Below are 15,045 nucleotides of genomic sequence, written 5' to 3' on the forward strand. Positions count from 1 at the left end.
AGTATGCTGCTGTATTGCCTAATGTTAAGTATTTTTATCATCTTTGGCTAGGTGCCCAGAAACTGTTAAGGACCATATCCATGTTTTTAAGACATCTAAGACTTAAGAAATACGAATCAATTTGCTATTTAATCTTCAAAAGCATCTGTTCCTTTCCAGTTAGTTAAACCGGAACTCGGTCGGCTTCTAGAACCCATGTGCCTGGCTGATTGATGGGGATCTTAAAATTGCATCCCCTCCTTTGTCTCTCCTCCCTTGTCTCTATTCCCCTGAGACATCTCCCCTCCAGTGTCCCCAGTCTGATGCCGGAGATCGAGACGCTCGGTGGGTGTGATTTGCAAAATCACTGCTGTGCTGAATTCGATGGGAAGAGTGGAATACCTGAAAAAAGTACTTTTAAATATTTTAAGAATATTTTTTCATGATTTTGTTCAAAAAGGTGACTTTTTCTTACCTTGTCTCCAGGGGAGAGTGGGAAGGACATGGGGCAGGGGTGGGGGGGGGCGGGGATGGACATGACTATTAGTCTGCCATAACAAACTGCCCCAGACTGGGTAACTTGGACCACAGAAATGTATTCTCTCCCAGTTCTGGGGGCTGGAAGTGCACCATCAAGGTGACAGCAGGGGTGGTTTCTCCTGAGGTGTCTCTCCTTGACTTGTAGATGGTTGCCTTCGCAGTGTGTCCTCACATGCCCTCTCTGTGTGCACATCCCTGGTTTCCCTCCGTATGTTTATGTCCTGATCTCCACTCCTTATGAGGACACCAGGCAGGGTGGGTGAGGGCCGACACCAGCAGCCTCATTTTAACTTAATTACCTCTTTAACGGCCCTATCTCCAAATGTAGTCACGTTCTAAGGCGCTGGGGGTTACGGTTTCAGTGTATGAATTCAGAGGAGAACACAATTCAGTTCATAACAGTGACAATCCAGGAAACATTGCAGACCTCTCCTCCCTCCCCCCCCTCAATCCTTAGGGTTCGTAGGATCCATGGCCATCTGGCCCTCAGGAAATTCCACCAAGTCCTTCCTTCGCCCTTGCCCTCAGCATTGATCTCTCCTTCAGCCCTCACCGCGAGGTCACCTGGTGGGCAGGAGAGTTCTTTTGTCATTGATTCCTACTAGGATCCACCGTAGGGAGAAAAACAAAGGGCCAAAAAACGCTTCTTCTCTCTCTTTTTTTTTTTTTAATGTTTATTTTTCAGAGAGAGAGGGAGACAGAGAATCCGAAGCAGGATCCAGGCTCTGAGCTGTCAGCACAGAGCCCGATGCAGGGCTCGAACCCAAGACCCTGCGAGATCATGACCCGATCCGAAGTCAGACGCTTAACCAACTGAGCCACCCAGGCGCCCCGGCCAAAAAATAACTCCTTAAGACAAACGGCAAAAGAAGAGAGTTATTCAAAGGGTGTTACCTTCACTAGCTCAGATTAGATTGTGAAATGAACAGTTTCTTGTAAAGCTGCCTTCACACAACACAGCCTCCCTGGTTGGAGGAAATGTACCGAACCATTAATATTGAAACACAAAATAGTTTCATGTAGTAGTTGTCTCACATGCACTCATGCCTTAGAAGAGTAGCATGGTACACAGAGGCCCAGCGAGGAAATCTCTGATGGTTAGATGCCCAACACTGCAGGCACGGACAGCATTGGTATTTGGTGACAGGTGGGCCTTCGGAGAGCATCTCAATCCCCAGCACAGGACAACCACTTACCCTAGTTATGCTACTTTGAGAGGATCCACGGTGCTCCAGGTCCCATCAACTTGAAATTACCTCTAGATAAGGTCCCAGAAATAAGGCCAAGGGTTGGTCACTCCCATTGCAGAAGGTATACAAATACAAATATGTCCCCTGAGAAGTTGGTCTGCAAACATGACCGAGTTCCATCATTCAAACCCTGATTTGAAGTGGACACTAGCCTAAAGTCAGGTCCGGGAGTTTTTGTCTCTTCCTTCCACTGTAATCTGGACAGAATCACAACCACCACTAGACTTGCAGCCAGGAGAAAGGTCCTGAATCAAACGAGAGAATATTTTTCCTGCAGATTGTCCTCACCTCTGCCTCCTATCATTTTACACATCTTGTTGCGAGTGCACAGATCTCTAGTAGGGAACAACGGTGATTCATCCTGTACAAAGACAGTGCCCAGGGCCTCTTTAGGTTACTGTTCTTAGGGGCGCCTGGGTGGCTCATTCGGTTAGGTGTCTGACTTTGGCTCAGGTCATGATCTCACGGTTTGTGAGTTCAAGCCCCGTGTCAGGCTCTGTACTGACAACTCAGCCTGGAGCCTTCTTCAGTTTCTCTGTCTCTCTCTCTCTCACTCTCTCAAAAATAAATAAAAAGTAAAAAAAATAAAATAAAAATGAATATTAAAAAAATAAGAAAAAGGTTCTATATAAATGGGAACTCATGAATGAATGGGAAAGAAGATTTCACACGTGGAGGCAGGCAGGGATTCAATGTAATGAGCCTTTAAAAACAACTTTCAGGAGATACACTTTAAAGATTAACTTTTTCAGGGCGCCTGGGTGGCTCAGTTGGTTAAGTGTCTGACTTCAGCTCAGGTCATAATCTCATAGTTCGTGAGTTCAAGCCCCGAATCACATCGTGTGCTGACAGCTCAGAGCCTGTAGCCTGTTTCAGATTCTGTGTCTCCCTCTCTCTGCCCCTCCCCCACTCACCCTCTGTCTCTGTCTCTCTCTCAAAAATAAATAAATATTAAAAAAAAAATTTTAAGATTAACTTTTCCTACTTTGTGCTAAGTTTTTCAGTCCTTTTCTACTCTTTCTCTAACCCTTGATATCTTTCAAAACTTTAATTTTATCTATTTTCCGAAACAGCAGAAGAAACCCCCTGCCCCAACTGTTTTTGTTCCTTATTTTTTCCTTATGCAAAGGTTTTTTTTTTTTTTCAACGTTTATTTATTTTTGGGACAGAGAGAGACAGAGCATGAACGGGGGAGGGGCAGAGAGAGAGGGAGACACAGAATCAGAAGCAGGCTCCAGGCTCTGAGCCATCAGCCCAGAGCCCGACGCGGGGCTCGAACTCCCGGAGTGCGAGATGGTGACCTGGCTGAAGTCGGACGCTCAACCGACTGCGCCACCCAGGCGCCCCTCCTTATGCAAAGGTTTTAAAGAGATTGCCTTGCCTTGATGAAATTGTCTCCTTCCTTGGGCCAGGAAAATGCTTTGAACTTGTTCTGCGACTGACTGCTGGTTTCTGCTTTGACAGATCTATTCTTGGATTGAAGTTATAACTGAAAAGTATCCTGATATGGTTGAAAAAATCCACATTGGATCCTCATACGAGAAGTACCCACTTTATGTTTTAAAGGTATGCTGTGGGGTCAGTCGCTGATCTATCCACTTTGGAGAATGTGTTACTTCTCCAATGGTGCTTGTTATAACTTGCATATTTTTCTTTGAGCTGTGGAAATATTTGTATTATGGGTCTTCCTCGGTTTTAATATCCAGCTATTTGGGGATTAGTTATTACCCTTACGTTTTCTCCTTTACTAATGCAGGATGGATGGGAGAGTGAAAAGCCTATTTTCAGAATCCACTCTCTCTGTTTATGTGACATAGATAAGCCATTTATTTTTGTCTCCTTTTTTATTTATTTATTTATTTATTTATTTATTTATTTATTTTTGGGACAGAGAGAGACAGAGCATGCACGGGGGAGGGGCAGAGAGAGAGGGAGACACAGAATCGGAAACAGGCTCCAGGCTCTGAGCCATCAGCCCAGAGCCCGACGCGGGGCTCGAACTCACGGACCGCGAGATCATGACCTGGCTGAAGTCGGACGCTTAACCGACTGCGCCACCCAGGCGCCCCTTGTCTCCTTTTTTAAAATATAATTTATCATCAAGTTAGCGAGCATGCAGTGCAGACAGTGTGCTCTTGGCTTCGGGAGTGGATTCCTGTGATTCATCGCTTACATACAACACCCAGTGCTCATCCCAACAAGTGCCCTCCTCGGCGCCCATCACCCATCTTCCCTGCCCCTCTGGCCCCCACCCCTTCCTGAGCTTCAGTGGCTACCTTCATAAAATAAGGGAGTCGTCTGGAGTCTGTTATTTACTTACCACCACTACCACCAGCACCTCTGACTGCCTTACTTAGGAGGAAACAAATACAGAGGAATCTGTTGTTAGACAAACATTGACCCGGATGTAGTTTTTGGAACCAAAGAAACAGCTTAACAACCACACCGAGGGAAGGATAGGAACCAGGGTTATGTCGGGGGCCTGGGCAGTAGGACTAATGTGATAACTTCTGCTCCAATCGCTGTCCATTTGGTTATTTATTTTTAGTTGAATAAATTGGTCTTAGTAAAGGTCAGCGACTATGGCCACAGAAAGAATTTTTGGGAGCCATGAAATCATACTAATTCCTGCCTGTTAATTTCTAATTCTGCGTTTCTTTTTTTTTGTTTGTTTGTTTTAGCTGTTCCCCCTAACCCTTCCTCAAAAAATAATTAAAAAGAAGGTCTGGACAAAAAAATTAAGCATTAGAAAATTACATTGGATTTAATAACATTTAATTTACATAAAGTTTACCACCATTACCTATCTAAATTGTGGTAGGTGAGCGTCTTTGTCATCTCAAGTTAAGATTTTGAGTTGGAGTTTCTGGGTTTTCATCTGTTTTGGCAAGTACCTGCAGTAGAGACTCAAGGCAGACATATGAAATGTTGGGTCCTCCTGGCAGCTGAGTTGGTCGATCCGATTGGATCCATGTAATTGTGGTATACACACCCATGACATTTGCTTTCAGACATGTTGTGTGTACTCTTTAGGACTTGTGTTTCTGGGTCCTAGATGTATATGTTGGAAGACCATGCTTCCCGCATGCCTCAGTCCCAGTCTTACTTGACCAAGGGTGTGCACACGCTGGAAGTCTTTGGGGTTCCTTCATCTTTCCAGCATCGGGACTGGTACCAAGAGAGTTTGCTTGGCACAGTTAGACAGAGAGTTGAGTCAGGCAACTAGTCCAGACAACCCAAGGTTTCCGTTTAAATTGAGTAGGTTAAATTTGCTAGAAAGTTCTCGTTGTACTATTTCTCTCTTTGCAGTCAATGCCATTGGACTTTCTCCCTTGCTTTCTTACTGGATTATCACTAGCTCCAGGTTAGTTAAGAGCAAAGCCTCTTTGAGGGCTATAGATGGCAATAAAATTTTTTTTTAATTTTTTTAATGTTTATTTATTTTTGACAGAGAGACAGCAAGCCAGTGGGGAAGGGACAGAGAGATAGGGAGACACAGAATCCAAAGCAGGCTCCAGGCTCTGAGCTGTCAGCACAGAGCCCTATGCGGTGCTCGAACCCATGAACCATGAGATCACGACCTGAGCTGAAGTTCGATGCTTAACTCACTGAGCCACCCAGACCCCCCCCCCCCGGCAATAAAAATTTAACTCTCTCCTTTTCTTGTTTTGAAATTTCAACTTCACATATTTGCTTAATCTTAATGACACTCTTCTCCCTTCCATACCCTAAAATTGCGTGGGGACTAATTTTTAAAAGCAAATGAACCGTGATTCATTTTGTTTGGAGCTGTTTTTGAGAATACTTCTGAAGACACCAAAGTCTATCACTGAGGGCAAATTGGGAGTTCTGATTCCAGAATTGGCAGCTTGCACTAGCTCCCTATACCATGAATCGGAGCAAAGTCTCTGTCCCTCGACCTGGTGGTAATAAGCTTGTGCGAACTTAGATGTATGCTTCTTTTTGTGTGAAATAGGGGAATAGTCTATATGTAAAAAGTATGCACCCTGGGGAAAGTGGTAAGGGAGTCCAAGTTTGTCTTTGGCATCACTGGCTTCCCTTTATCTTTAAAAAAGAATTTTTTTAACATGTATTTACTTTTGAGAGACAGAGAGAGACATAGCATGAGTGGGGGAGGGGCAGAGAGAGGGGGAGACATAGAATCGGAATCCGAAGCAGACTCCAGGCTCTGAGCTGTCTTCACAGAGACTGATTGCAGGGCGCAAACTCATGAACCGTGAGATCATGACCTCGGCTGAAGTCAAAGTCAGAGGCTTAACTGACTGAGCCACCCTGGTACCCCATCACTGGCTTCCCTTTCCCCATCTTTCTTTGTACTAGTCTCCCACAGAAAGCTGCCCACCTTGCACACACCCCTTTACCCCACGGAAGTGTCAAGGTACAGCCTGAAATACTAGTGTTCTGGTCTTTATTTCTACCCTTCTGCCTTCCACCCTTTCTACCCTGTGGAATGACAAGTAATTGTGGAGGAACAAAGAGGACTTGAAATCAGAAGTCCTGACTGAAAACCTCAGTCCTGCCTCTCACCAGCTACGTGACCTTAACTAGTATCTTTTAGTTACACCAGCTTTTAATGTCCCTTGAAAATCCTCAAAGGAATGCAGAGGACAATGTGTGTTTCATAGATTTGTTGAAAGAATTAAACGCGAGCACTACATAGATGGAAGTTATTTTCCTGAAGTTTCTTGCTATTGTTGTTGGTTTTCCTTGGGCAGGTTTCTAGAAAAGAACAAAGAGCCAAAAATGCCATATGGATTGACTGTGGAATCCATGCCAGAGAATGGATCTCTCCTGCTTTCTGCTTGTGGTTCATAGGCTATGTAAGTATTCACATTCTCTTACACTAGGGTTTCTCGATTCGTGGCCCAAGACGACGTGTGTCGGAATCCGCTGGGCTGTTTATGAAATGCATTTTCCCAGGTCACATCCTAGAATTCTTGCCTTCAACTCTCTGGTGGTGAGGTTTGGTAATCTACAAATTCCACAAGCTACCCAGGTGACTTTTGTACATATTTTTAAGTTTGGGAACTGTAACTTCAAGCATTTAAATCACCCTAAAGATTGTCTACCTTTTTCTTCCTGTATTTCTGGCTAGGGCTAAACACTGGAAAATAATTAAGAAATATTTTGCAATCGTAGTATGTTTACTAAGTAGAAGAAAGGACTAAAGCAATCACCTAAATTGAGTCCCAATTAATTTCTTACTCTTCTGATTTAAATAATCCAGACATCTTTGCCGTATTCTGCCCTTGGAAATTGAACATGAAGTACAACATTACAGAGCAGATCCTATTTTCTCATATGTTATAATGGGAGATTTTGTCCCTGAAGGAGGCCTTGGCAGCAAAAAATCCATATATAAGGCAAAGAGTATGGCATAAAACCAAAAATTATAATGGCTATAAAGCTGTATAATAAATGAATACAGTAAAAATTATGCTTCAGCTCCCATAAAATGGGCATAAATGTTCTCTATATTGATTTATACAAAGAGCTGTTACCACTGGAAAACTAACCTAAAATATGTGTCCTTCTGCTAATGGTGATTGTCTCTGTATTCACAGGGATACAGCCACACAAAATAGATTTGTTTAAAAAAAAATCAAAAGATAGTCACTTCCATTGATCTGTCTTCACCCATGACGTACATCAAAAGTGAAAATATTTCTGCCTCCACTGGGTCTTGTCAGATACAACACCTCTACCTCTCTTCCTTTGCCTCACCATCTGCTCTTACCCTCTGATGGGAGCTGCAGCCTCCCTGAGCCTTCTGGAAAGTTCCCAGCCACCACTGGTACCACCCTGACCAAATGAAGATAGTTCTCAATGGACTAGATCGTTAACACAGCTCAGTCATTTAGTGATCCTTCCTCAACTTGGGTGGTTTATTCCTTTTCGGTAATGAATGAAGAAGCAGTTAGTGGAGGAAGAAACGTGCAAAGCAAGCAGGAAAGCACGCTTCTTTTCCTTCTATCACTGAACCTGGAAAGGACCAGAAAGAAAGGCTAATTCATGTTGGTGAAGTTGTCCCTACTTGTCATCCCTCCCCGATTGACATCTCTTGTCTCCTATTACACATGCTCTCCTCCACCCACCCCCAGTTGCTGAATCTTTGTAAGATTAAAGTATTTACTCTGCAAATATTTATAAACTGCCTATGAGGTTCCAGACTCTGGAGATACCATGGGAAATAAGATACGGCTCCAAAACCTTACAGTCAAGTATTTTGTCCCGACAAACATGAGGCTGATTTTTGTAGCCCAAGGCAACACAGTTCAAGAAACTCTTGTTAATGGACATTTAAGGAGCTGCATCCTTGCCTGCCTAAAACTAATCTAGATCATCTGCCCTTCATAATGATTCGAACAACTGTAGAAGGAAAAATGAAATCCTTAGCTTTCAGATTTTTGCGGGGGCAGATTTTATACTTAAAAAGTAAAGAACTCAAAGACAAAGGGAAGTCTTAGCTTTTAAGTCACTATAAAGGAAACCTACACCGTTCCTGCGTTTCTCCTTTCTTCTTGTACGACTACCACACGCACACTTCTGACACCAGATGCATGGGGACTTTCTCCATCCCAAGCAATTCTGTGACACCAGCTGGGTGTCCGACAATGTAACTCACTTCTGACACTGTCTGCCTGGAGACTGAGTCAGATCCCACAGGGTAAGGGCTCAGCTGCGCGGCCCCCCCCCCACCCCGTCCCCCCTCAGATGCCAGTTGAAACTCCAGGCTGTTATCCGCGCTTCTGACTGATCAGCTCTAAGTCAAAGGTTCCCACCACCTCCTCCTTGGGTTTGCTTCACTTGGCCAGAGTAGCTGAGGGAACTCAGAGGAACAGGTCACTTCTTGTTTGCCAGTGTATCATAAAAGGATGTTATAAAAGATACGGATGAACACCTAGGTAGAAGAGATGCATAGGATAAGGTCTGTGGGAAGGGGCATGGAGCTTCCCGGCCCTCTCCAGATGAACCCCTCTCCTAGCACTTTCCACGTGTTCACCAGCCCCGAAGCTCCCGGAACCCCTTATCTTTGGGGTTTTTATAGAGGCTTCACCTTGTAGGCATGAGAGATCATTAACTCAATTTCTAATCCCACTCCCCTTCCTGGAGGATACGGTTGGGGCTGGAACCTCCAAGTTCCTAATCATGGCTTGGTCTTTCTGTTGATGAGGCTCCTGGCCGGGAGCCCTCCAAGAATCACCTCGTGAGAACAAAAGACGCTGCTACCACCCAGAAAATTTCAAGGGATTTCAAAGCTCTGTGTCAGGAACTGAGGTCAAGGACCAAATACTAGAACAAAAGATGCCTTCATTGCTCTTATCATTCAGGGCATTACAAGGTCTGTGCCAGGAACCAGAGTGGGTGTGGGGCAGAGACCAATACACACACACACACACACACACACACACACACACACACACATATCGTACTCTCTTACTCTTTTCTCTAACTCAGTGTGGTGCAGTCTCAGCTTAGGAGAAACCCATCACTCTACACTTTGGGGAGCCTGAGGCCAGTCATTTCTTTCTATGCCTCTCATTCATCCTCTAGAGACCAATTTTAGATCCCTTCCACTTCTGCAAAGGCAGGGCCAAGGCTAGCTTGGGCATGACAAGCACCGGCCTGGCCCATCATAGGAGCCCAAGGAACATGTACGGGGCATCGCGCCTTGCTTAGCATTTTGTCTGCCAGCTGGCTTTTCTCAGTCCTAGCCTCCCTGTGAACCTCTGCCCAGGAAAATGCTCACGTAGCTGCACACAAAGTGGGCACCCTGCAACCTTATGGCCTCCGCAGATTTCCTTCTGCTGCCCCTTACCTTAGCTGACACGTGACTTGTGAAGGGCACTGCTTCATAGAAGCTGCATCAAGGAGACAGCCTGCTCTTTCTTTCGTATCTCCATGTGCCAAGGGACCAGAGGAGTGGATCGACATTCTCCTGTCCTGCTACAGGTGTCCCCTGCTTTCCTAAAGTTCGCATTATGCCATTCACTTTTACGAAAGACCTGCATTAGGATGGTGATGGCTTTTTTCAGAAAAGCAAAAACTCTCCTTGCAGTAAGCAAAAACAGGTGCTGATGTAAAAGTGTTGGGAAAGTAGGGGATACTCTTCACTTTATCCCATTGTGGCTTATGGAAAGATTTCAGACAGCGGGGAAATCATCTGCAGTTACTGCCTTTTCCCCCAAATTCGTGATCTGATCTGATTGAGCCACTCTTGAGTTTTCTTTTTACTGTCATCTAATGGCCTCCAGATAACTCCCTGGAACCTGGCTCGCGATTCTTTATTCCTCTCCAATTCTTGCTGTCGTTCTGAGTGAATTTAAAGTCCATGTGCGAGATCTAGCTAGGGAATAATCTCAGAAACTTGAACTCGACATCACTAAACCTAATCTCAACTCTGTTTCAGTAAACTTCTCCCATGACTTTCCTCGGATCTCAAAACTAATTCTCTCCCTGACCTTTAGATCCAAAATATGGCTGAGGACAGTGGCCAGGAAGGATAGGAGGAGCCACTTAACAATCTGACTTCTTAATTTCCAGTCCTTCTGTTTCTGTCATTCCTCACATCTGCTCACCACCCATTCACCCGTATCCTGAATGTCTTGTCCCCTCAGCCTGCTCTTCAGGAATTCTAACACCAAACACCTGAAAAATTAACTCTCCTTCTTCTGAACCACCTTGTACATCCTGAAATTATTACCGTACTTATAGCATTGAATTCTTTCTGTTTCCTTTCCAACCTAACAGTTTTATCAGCTTGTTAAGGACAAAGATAATCTGTAAAGTCAGTTTTTGTTGTTGTTACAGTATAACTCATTATATTGTTTGGTCCACAGGATCAGCACTCAACATCTCATAACATTTAAAATTTAAATTGATGCTTCAGCTTTAGGCTGAAATACAATTCTTGGGTTCAGACAGTACCTACCATTGTGCTAAATACTTTGTTGCCATTGCAGAAAAACTGGGACTTAAGCTCTTTGCTGTATTTCTACTGGTAGCAGGAGTAACAGTTTATTTTTAAATCTTCCGTTCATAGGGGCTCCCAGGTGGCTCAGTCGGTTAAGTGTCCAACTCTTGATTTCCACTTGGGTTGTGATCCCAGGGTCATGGGAATGAGACCCACATCAGGCTCCATTGCTGAGCGTGCAGCCTGCTTGGGATTCTCTCTCTCTCCCTCTGCCCCTCTTCCCCCGCTCTTGCTCTCTCTCTCTAAAATTAAAAAAAAAAAAAATTAAGAAAATCTTCTATTCATAGTATCTTATATGCCTTTTTGGACTAATTTATTCTGTCAAGTGGCTATTGGTGAATTTTTTGGCAGGTGTTGTTGTTGTTGGGGACCATAATAAAGACAAAGCTTTGGTGTGCCTCAGGAAAAGAAGTGAGTAATTATCTGCCAGAGGTCAAGCTAATAGGAATCAGTCAGGCCTTTATTTCCCACCCCTAGTCTCTCATTCTTGTGCTGTCCTCTGGTACCCTCTTTCTTCTTGTCTTGTTTTTATACTAGGACAGCGAGTTCAACTTTGTTACTTGTCTTGTTGGTAAATCATTCCTTTGATAAATATTTATTTGTTGTCTTTTGTGTGTGTTTTGTCTTCAGCCACCTACCTCATTAAGAGTGATTCATTCGCTAAATATAAAACCATGACTGTACATATCTTTATAAAATACCATGAAAACTCACTGGAGAGCCCCAGGATACACAAATCACAAATTGATAGTAAATTATTAGATTAATAAATACGTTACACTTGGTTGAAGTGTTATTTTAAAATATCATGTCTTTAAACACAGTTGATCTATTAAGTCATGTTACAAGGCTTATAGAAATCTAGAGTTTAGGGGCGCCTGGGTGGCGCAGTCGGTTGAGCGTCCGACTTCAGCCAGGTCACGATCTCGCGCTCCGGGAGTTCAAGCCCCGCGTCAGGCTCTGGGCTGACGGCTCGGAGCCTGGAGCCTGTTTCCGATTCTGTGTCTCCCTCTCTCTCTGCCCCTCCCCCGTTCATGCTCTGTCTCTCTCTGTCCCAAAAATAAATAAATAAACGTTGAAAAAAAAATTTAAAAAAAAAAGAAATCTAGAGGTTAAATTACTTCAATGATATGATTATATGCCTAGATTGTATGCTTTTGACATATAAATAACTGGGTAGATGTCAAATCTGAAAATATCTTAATGAGTATAACATCATTTACAAGGTTAAGTGAGAATATTTCTTAGATTTCTCTGTATCTATGGAACTCTGCCCTTAATTCACACAATTCCTAGAAAAGAACACAGGTTTGCCCAATACCAGGTACAACCCAGTCTCACCCTTTAGCCAATCGGGAAAATATCCAAAGTCCTGAGGGTGCTCTAACCTTACCTAGCCGATCCATTCAGGTCACCCTCCCGTTAGGGTTCACTTCTCCTTTTATGGGTAGGCATTGAGAAGTCCCCTTAATGCCCAGTTTCCCTCCGTCTTTCCTTTTTCTACACCTCTCCCCCGAGGTCCTGGTTTCATCCTGCTGCTACTCTTCAGATCACCAATTCCCATTTTATGCTGCACCCTCATCTTCTTTAAATGCACCCAAGCAAGCCTACCACTGGTCCGGATGGCACCTTTGTGAAAGGTCAAAAAAGGCCTCCTTTGCTGGAACGAGTAGCTATCCACATGCAAAAGAATGAACTTGGACCCCTACCTCATACCAAGTGCAAATATTAACTCAAAATGGGTCAGAGACCTAAATTTAAAAGGCAAAATTACAAAATTCTTAGAAGAAAACATAGAAGTAGTCAATCTTTGTGCCTTTAGGTGATTGTTCATTAGATATGACACCAAAAGCATAAACAACAAAGGACAAAAGAGAGAAATAGGGCTGTACCAAAATCAAAAACCTTTGTGCTTTTCAAAGAATGTCATCAGGAAAGTGAAAAGACAACCCATATAACTGAGGCAAATTTTTGCAAATCACATATATGATAAGAGACTTGTATCCAAAATATATAAAGAATGTTTACAAATAAACAATAAAATGACATATAGTCCAATTTAAAATTGGGCAAAATATCTGAAAAGATAACTCGCCATATACAAATGGCCAGTAAGCATATGAGAAGGTATTCAACATCATCAGTCATTAGAGAAATGCAAATTACAACCACAAGGACATATCACTTCCGACCCACCAGGATGGCTAAAGTTCAAAAAGGATAATCACAAGTGTTGGTAAGGCTGTGGAAAAATTAGAACCCTCATTCATTGCTGTTGGGATCGTAAAACAGTGCAGCCACTATTTTACAGTTTGACAGTTCCTTGAAAGGTTAGGCATTGAATTAGCATGTGACCTAGCAATTCCACTTGTAGGTACACACCCAAGAGAAGCAGACACATTTGTTTACAGATGTTCATGCATCCTTATTCATAATAGTCAAAAAGTGTGCCCATCGACCTCTGAGTAGATAAAATAATGTGGAATATCCTTATAATGGAACATCATTCAGCAGTGAAGAGGAATGAAATACTGACTCATGCTACAAAATGGACAAATCTTGCAAGCGTTATGCTAAGTGACAGAAGCCAGACACAAAGGCCATGCATTCGATGATTCCATTTATATGAAATACCTAGAATGGGTAAATCTACAGAGATAGGAAGTTGATTAGTGATCGTCAAAGGGGGAGTATTAGGTTCTGACAGATGATCCATATTAGCTCTGGAGCTTTTTGTCCAATAAGCAGGACTCCAAACAGAATGGGTAAGTGAGGGTTTGAATGCGTGTTTCATAGATTTGTTGAAAGAATTAAAATGAACATTTTGACTCCCCAAGTTATAAGGACAAAGTAGAAACTATGTAGTCATATCTGGGCATAAGACAAAGTTAGTTTAAACTCTGATTGATATATGGATTATTGAAAAAGGAATGGAATTACATCTAAGGTAGAATTCTATGTTTCTTGAAGAAGAAAATTTTAGAAAATATACGGTGCTATTTTCTGCCTCCAATAAATAAGAGGACCATTTGTCCCCTATCCAAGGCATTCGCCACCATTGGGCAGTCTAGTGCCCTGAGTTCAGACTTGTCAAGGAATTAATATTCTTCCTGAAAGTTAAAGATGCAAATCCAAACATACGAAATGATGTTTAAAAAAAAATATAATGCATAAAGGAAACAGACTAAGTTTAGAAGGACTTAAGAGAGATATTATTAAACATGCTTGGTTTAATTTGTAGGTAACTCAATTCTATGGGAAAGAAACCCTGTACACCAGTCTTCTGACACAAATGGATTTCTATGTGATGCCGGTAGTTAATGTGGATGGTTATGACTTCACATGGAAAAAGGTAGGTAAAGGCAAAGAAAACAAAACACGCCCTAGTTGGGGATAAAGGATGCACCGATCGAATTATTCATAGAATCCTGGATCTTGGCACAATGGTTTTATTTAAGATATAAATATCTTTAAATTCTTATTATGGACAACTTCAAACATATGAGTGGGAATAATTGTATAGTAAATTCCTCTGTACCTACCACACAACTTCGTCAATAATCAGCTCATGGCCAATATTTTCTTGTCTATATCCCCAACCCAAGTCTACCTTATTCATATTATTTTGAAACAAATCTCAGATACCATATCATTTCAGCAAAAATATTTCAGGATGCATCTCTAAAATAGGTCTTAAAATAAGCACAGTACAATTGTACCTAAAAATGAACAATACTTAATATCAGAAAATGTCCAATAAAATTTAAATTTGCAATTGTTTCATAACTTTTTTAGAAAAATTTTCTTTGATTCAGGATCCAGTTAAGGCCAATATATTGTGATTGGTTTATGTGTATTTTAATTCTATTTTAATCCATAGATTCTCCCTCCATCTCTCTCTCTCTCTCTCTCTCTCTCTCTCTCTCAAATTTTTCCTTGCAATTTATTCATTGAAGACAAGGTTTCACATTGTCTGGATTTGCTAATTGCACGGCCATGTTGCAATTTAACACTCCTCTGTCCTTTGCATTTCCTAAAATTTGAAATTTGGATAGTAGGGGATAAACCAGATTCAGATTTGACTTTTTTGGCAGGACTGTTTCATAGTGATTCTGTGTTCTGCGTAATGTCTGGTTGTATCTCCTTTTGTGACATTAGCTACAACAATGCACAATGCCTAGATCTAGGAATCATTTGAATAGCATTTCGATTCATAAAATCATAAATTGCAGGATTGAGAGAAGCATTTTAACTGCACTTACATTCTGACAGAATTACATT

General features: G+C 42.4%; 1 protein-coding gene across 1 annotated transcript in view; it reads left to right on the forward strand.

The window, feature by feature from the left end:
• CPB2 (carboxypeptidase B2) overlaps positions 1-15,045 on the forward strand; it is a 51,090-nt gene that overhangs the window by 18,831 nt on the left and 17,214 nt on the right. Inside the window, exons 5-7 of the mRNA XM_040448475.1 lie at positions 3,234-3,335; positions 6,506-6,610; positions 14,006-14,116. Coding sequence (XP_040304409.1) covers positions 3,234-3,335; positions 6,506-6,610; positions 14,006-14,116 — 318 coding nt within the window. The remainder of the gene's footprint in view (positions 1-3,233; positions 3,336-6,505; positions 6,611-14,005; positions 14,117-15,045) is intronic.

This window comes from Herpailurus yagouaroundi, unplaced genomic scaffold (assembly GCF_014898765.1).
Source record: "Herpailurus yagouaroundi ecotype Mexico unplaced genomic scaffold, PumYag 197, whole genome shotgun sequence".
Lineage (NCBI taxonomy): Eukaryota > Metazoa > Chordata > Mammalia > Carnivora > Felidae > Herpailurus > Herpailurus yagouaroundi.